A 6,626-nucleotide genomic window follows, 5' to 3' on the forward strand; every position below is an offset into this window, starting at 1 on the left:
ATTCCATAGTCCCACGACTTGGGCATGCACAAAATTATTCATCCTATTGTAACACGAAGATCTTGAATGAGCTCTCCAAAGCTCTATAAACTCGGCGGGGCATTAACACCTATTTTAAACATACAAAACTGTGACTACTATAAATTTGCTTGGTGGCTGGCTGACATACTGGTTCTCATCCGCAGCATTAACCCTGGAAGGCTTGAAAGACACATTCGAATCCTGCCGAATACTTAACAACCTCTCAGTAAGTTACCGAGAGACGTTTTCTATCGACGTTCGTCTCCTATTTACCAATGTTTCTCTACGTGGAACAGTTGAATAGTTGTGGGATTGCATCAATATAAATGATACCTTATTGGGTGTTCTGCTTGCGTTGGACGGGGATCGTTTGTTGTGCAGAGAAAACATGTACTATGAATACGGAGGAACTGTTTGTAGGAAATTGGACGTTGTCGTCATGAGTAGCCCATTAGGTTCTACATAGCTGACGTCTTTTTGGTAAAGATAGGGACCAGAGATTCGAGTCAATCGTTGTATAAGCGACACGTTGACGGTATTTTGAGTTTTACCACCGATCAGCATCTCACTTTGCCTTTTACATTTTAAGTAATATCCACTTCAGTTTGTCTGTATCTCAGGAGAGAAAGATGAATGACAGTTTAGACCTCCTTGGCATACTAGTTATCCGACGTCCGGATGGGAATTCGTCAAGCGCTGCCCATCGTGAGGCTACATGGAGTGGTCAACATCTCCATTTCAATGATTTTTCTCGGATAGCGTACAATCGAGGACTATTTTACAAAGCTACATTCAGCTGTACAACCGGCCACAACCATCGAGTGAAGATTTGTTGAAAAGGCCTCTGTTAGTCAAGGACTACCCAGAAAAGGCCATTATCTTGTATAGCATACTAAACCCTCCACGTAATCTGAACACCACGACTGGGAAAGAGATGGAGCTCAAGAGAGCTCAGTGGATAAAGCGCGAACTTACTGACTGGGAGGTCAGTGGTTCGAACCCAACTTCGGCATATCGACTACTCCCATCTAGTCTTGTGCAGCCTGGCAGTATCTCAGCTCTCATGCATCCTTCGAGTGGCATGAAAGCTAGGCACCGAAAGGGTGTTACAGATGAATGATTATTTTTATTATTTAGAAAGGAGTTAGTGATGTATCTACGGTTGGAGGACAATCATATCTCAGGCAAAATCAAGCATAAACTTAGTCCACTTTGAAGCGCATTTATAGAGCAGCTCAGATGCGTCCTATCCCGATAACCCGAGGAATAATGTTTTGAAATAGGTCTCGAAGTCTGTGTGATCATTCTACCTCAAATGTCACCTGCAGTTCCAGTGAGGCTACATCGAAAGAGCTGATCAGCATTTATCTCAAAGGACCTGGGGGCAAATTCCAAATCAATCGCTGCGGTCCTTTCGGCACGAGTCAAAGTCACTATAATTCACATCAAGTTGGAGGCCCTCGATTGCCAGACATACCTCCAGAATAGGCCAGATGGCTGACCCTCTCGTGCTTTCACTGTGCTGTTACGTAATAAAACACGAAACTGCCACCCTCCTCTGAAGTTGCACAGAAACCTCAATTCTGTCTTCAGAAGCCATTCATTCAAGCTGTCTGACTGCCCTCTGATTGGACCCGCAATACTTCCTCTCTGTGCAATGTGTTATTCGACGTAATTACCTGGTTGTTACTAGGCTCGTTAATTTTTTGCGTCTGCGATAGATGAAATCGATTTGAAATGTTAACATCTCGCATCTTATACCTTCAAACTGCTCTGGAGAAATCACTGCTCGGTTTAGAGATTTTATTAACGTGTTGTGAATTCAGAACTAGTAATTGCTGGTCTTTGATTCTCCGTTCCCGATAATCTGTATTGGTAAGGATCTTACATGGTAACCAGTGGAAGTATGAGACCTACTGGATAACCTGGAGTTTACAGACGATAAGAAAAGCCGGTGCGAAGTGTGCCAGTAAAGGTGGGACGTTGTACCGCAGTACTATGGCTGTCACCATGAATATTGCTCAGGGTCACGTACCACGCGGTGTCTTGCCAGTAACACTGAAAAATTACACGACGAGCCGGACATTGATATTTTCTAGAAATCCAGCAGGTACTGGATTAAACCGATGTGCGTATCTTGCTAGATCTTAACCAGGGACCCCTGTACACACAGTGTGAACGAATGGACAAAGGCTGGCGAGTGAGAATAGAATAGAGCTGTTCAAACATGTGTGCGTTTCAAATCATACTGCAATCAGCGAAAAAGTAGATGGATGCTACTCGTTTCCGCTAGAATGTACTTGTGAAGAGCCGTGGGGCATTTGGTCCATCTTTTACACACCTCAATGAAAGTCCGCATAGACAACACAAAAGAACACCAGATGTATACTGCTAAATGGTACCGGATATTCAAGACAACAAGACGAATCCTTTTCAAACACGTGCACTATGCCTGGACAAATCCCGATGGAGAACAACCCAGCAAATAGGATAGAATCACAAGCATGAAACGGTTCTGAGTATCGATGAGATAGTCTGACAAGATAGGTCAAGGCTACCAACGCACCTGATTGGATGTGGGGGGCTGACACGGGGTTGGTAACACTGTACTTTGTAGACGAGGCGCAGTGTAGTATGATGTGGTCATCACAGAACCGAGACTTGTCATGGACTGTGGTACTTGTTGCCAATGGATGGTAGGTAAAGCGGGATCCATAACCATCGGTTGACAGCAGCTTGCAGACGGGAATGAAATGTTGACTTTTGGAGCAACGGATTGGGTCTGCGCTGATGGGTTGAACGGTTTAGGCTGTCTATTAACGACGAATTGGGAAGAATTCGTTGGTACGGCAAACAGATGGAATGGTAGAGTGTTTGGATCCATCACCTAATATGAACAAAAGAAGGAAAATACAGTAAGGACTATGGCGAGAGTTGAACAACGTAAAGCTGTCATATGATTGAAAAACGCCAAAAATCTGGGTATAATTGTTGACGTTCCTCCGAAAAGCGAAGCGTTTACCCTCGGTTTTCTAGGAAAATCACTGAGCGCGGAGCAAGACAAGGAAATGGTCACTTAACTGTTATTGGGTTATTAGGATCGCTTCTATTTTTGACCGTGTAGATAATTGTCATTTGATTGTCATTTGTATGGAACGGTCGTCTGGCCCCAATAGCACGAATAGTTGCTGTACGCCAGTCAGGAAAACTATGGTTAGGGTTGAGAATCCTGATAGCAGTACTAGAACTAGACACGGTGGTCCAAGGTCGCTTCAGTCACTCAGAGAGGCATTGATCCAAACCCAAAATCCGCAACGCACAGATATGGTGGCTATAACCGCCATCCTAACTAAGCAACCTCATTCGCTCCACATGTATGGCCACCTGTGCGTGTCTGCTGGTCATTCAGTCGATCAACAATGTAAGCTATCCTAATGGATCGGTATGTCACATGAGTGCCCAGCTGAAACGATCAAGTCTAATGGTTCCACATCTGTTTACTGAAATTAGAAATCTAGGAAAGTCTCATGAAATTGCGGAACGGGCAGTTATGAGATTTTCTGAATTCAAAACCGTTCGGTGAGATATTTCTCCTGAAGGACAATGTGATTAGAGACAAAAGACCATCCCTCTTCTTAAGACAAGCTACTAAGTGTTCTTGTGAGTGGACAACTCAAGCGGACAACTCAAGCTGTGGTTGACGTCGGGGCTCTCGAATGGGTGTTTCTACACGTTTAAAACATCCACAAGAATGTTGCTTTTCAGGGACAACAGTATTTGTGGTTGTGACCGTCCCCTAACTTACACACATTAAAATCCAAGTTTTGTAAAGATGAGTCAAGTGGCTTGGTCGATATGAAACAGTCATTTCTCAATCGACACCACATAGTAAAGTGCACAGGCAAATAGAGTCCAGCGATTCTACAGTTGCGACAGTCGGTGATCACGGTAGCTGAGACAGGGTTTTCTGGCAGTTCCATTGCAACAAGTAAACCTGTATTAAAAGCCAGGAAGAAACCACAGAAATGAAACAAGCCGCCCGTTCACAGAATGCTTCGGATGAAGCCGGGCACACACTCTCTCCATATGGTCTTCCCTGAAGGTGTTACCAGTCAGGAATGTAATTCAGGCAAAGGATACAAGCTGATTTAATCGGGGCCACCAACCAAAGCACCCGCGCATATACTTGCCCAAACCAGCAGTCGTAAGCCATGGAAAGTCCGGATGACCAAATCTGGTATAGATCGATGAACAATATCAACCCACAAATAGTGATAACATCGCCTAGGTTGGTAATGAAACGTTTGCAACGCAGCCGTCAAAATTAGCGAACGAAACAACGACCGACATCGATGACATGAGGCACAAATTATTTGCCTTGTAGCAGTTGGTAAAACCTACAGACTGCGTGCGCCTTCTTGACAGAAATTCGGATGCGCGTGAATACAACAGGAGTCAATTACCAGGATACGCATGAACTGGCAAACAAGGGAGTCAAAGGCTACAGCCCTGAATCAACAATATCCCCTAATAATTAATTAAAGATGCTCTGAATTTGGATACGGTAGACAGCAGCAGTTAAAACTGAGACCTTGTAGTGGTTTGCTCCTCGTAGCTTGAATAATGATACTCGAACCAGACTCAGCTTCTAGTTATCGTATGGGCATTCTTTAGTGTAATATACATTAAATACCAAATACTGGCGGACAGTTACACAGGTTCGGAATTGCGAGACTCGAGTAACCTTGGTTGCGAGCGAATCTCACGGTGTGGATATCATACAGGTTCTGATAAAAAATCTGATGTTAATACCCCAGTTATTTCCGTTCACGTTGCCACTCGTGTTCATTCGTTTTTGATACAACGTTCAGCATCCGGCATAACGCCTTAAAAACGCATAACATATCCTGAGTGACCCCCTTGAGTCGTTGGAACGAAGGTTTCTGTTCAAGTGAATGCTGGTTACGGGTTACATAGGCCTATTATTTGCTAACGTTTTTGCTTACCGCGTAGCGCGGTTTCACCCATCCGTTTTCACCCACTCAGTCATTCAGTATGGGCGCACAATCGGTCCTGTGATAGTGGGGAACAGTTGTGTTCCAGCGTAGTGGGTAATCGGACTGCTGAGAAAGCACTATCGGATCGTGAACATGAACAAGATTTCAACAAATTCATTTGTATATCGATTTGGTTTTCACGGGAGGCTCAACTGAATCACTCGTTTATGATGTTCTTCAACTGAATATGCTGCACAAAGGCCGCTTCATGTTTCAGTTGGCACGATATTCGATTTGCCGCAGTTTAGTTTCATAAAGGAAGCTACTCAAAAGGTTGCTGAAAACTCTTCGACAGTCCACAACCAGTTTCGCCCTTCTTGGGGCTTATCAGGTAGGCGTAGTCCCCGAGCTTACAACAACATCAGTTTTACTTAGGCTTAAACTGGACAAATTTCGAATAAACTGAAGTAAAACATAAAGTTGACGGAAATTCAGGGACTGCCCCTACCTAATGAGCCTCAAGGGCGAAACCAGTAGCGGATTGTCGAAGAGTTTTCAGCAACATTGTGAGCAGTTTATTTTATGAACAAGATCTGTTGTGGATCAAAATTGACGGTCAACAAGTCAACCTGCGACAGACGCGAGTTGGCAGCTCCTTGGCTTTTTATCAGGTGGCAGTTGATCTGTCAACCGAGTACGGCGACTGCATTGGGGACTTTTTGTCACCATTCCGTAACGAACAGACTGCACCTTACCGTGGTGTGACGGTTTGCGCACCTCAGCGATCCATTGAGCTATACTGGAGAGTGTCCCGCGACACCCACAGAGTCTCTCATACCAGGTTGGTCAATGGTTAGAGGTCTGACGAACACAGTCTCCTGGCCCTCCAGGTTGGGGGTTGGAACATGTGGCGACTTGTTCCGTAGAAATGGTAATGCATTTGCATTTCCCGCCAAACACCGCTGCCTTGCGGTAAGCTTTTGAGCCAAAGGCTTTGGCTGGGGACCCTAATCGTCCTCCTGTCTAAGTGTGGGCGCCCTGGCAGTATCACAGTCCTCGTACAACCATGGTTGGGGCTGACAGGAAAACGTTCTCATTATCGATTCGGTCTTTTGACTGTTTCTCAGCCTGCCAAATGTGGCCATATTTTAACCCTCTTGCTTCGCACTAGTGACTTGTGACAAATGGACGCTACGCCAATTTTTATACATGAGCTGACACAAGGGTTCTGGTACTGGCTGCTGATTGGGAGTTCAAGCCCATCCCTCTCCAGATACCTGGCTGTTCACTTCTAAGTCGAAGAAATCTGGTAGAATTTCGGCCCTTGTGCATAATATCTGTGTACTTCATTTGCTGCACCACTACAAATCTGTTTTGTTAACATCCAAAAGTGAGCAGGATTGCACGTCCTACGTATTCGGCGGATATTGCGCACCGTTTCGTTTTCGAGTCACTTACTAGCGTTTTTAAATGTGATACCGTCCCAGCGGAAAACTTCCTCCGTGCGAAGTAGGGAATAGAGGTTAGGCAGATGCCAGGAAGAAACCCATCGATGAGACAGCAATTTAACTTTTGCGAACTGTGCTACCTTAACATAGTGTGACCGCT

The 6,626-nt window shown here is 44.9% G+C and overlaps 2 protein-coding genes across 2 annotated transcripts in view; one reads left to right on the forward strand and one right to left on the reverse strand.

The window, feature by feature from the left end:
- Window positions 1-6,626, forward strand: part of T265_02882 (hypothetical protein) — a gene marked incomplete at both ends in the record, with an annotated part of 87,859 nt that overhangs the window by 77,940 nt on the left and 3,293 nt on the right. The gene's annotated exons all lie outside the window — the stretch shown is intronic.
- T265_13112 (hypothetical protein) overlaps window positions 1-6,626 on the reverse strand; it is a gene marked incomplete at both ends in the record, with an annotated part of 44,357 nt that overhangs the window by 13,731 nt on the left and 24,000 nt on the right. The window contains one exon of the mRNA XM_009167265.1: window positions 2,588-2,908. Within this exon, the coding sequence (XP_009165529.1) occupies window positions 2,588-2,908 (321 nt within the window). The remainder of the gene's footprint in view (window positions 1-2,587; window positions 2,909-6,626) is intronic.

The sequence above is a fragment of the Opisthorchis viverrini genome (genome assembly GCF_000715545.1).
Source record: "Opisthorchis viverrini unplaced genomic scaffold opera_v5_40, whole genome shotgun sequence".
Lineage (NCBI taxonomy): Eukaryota > Metazoa > Platyhelminthes > Trematoda > Opisthorchiida > Opisthorchiidae > Opisthorchis > Opisthorchis viverrini.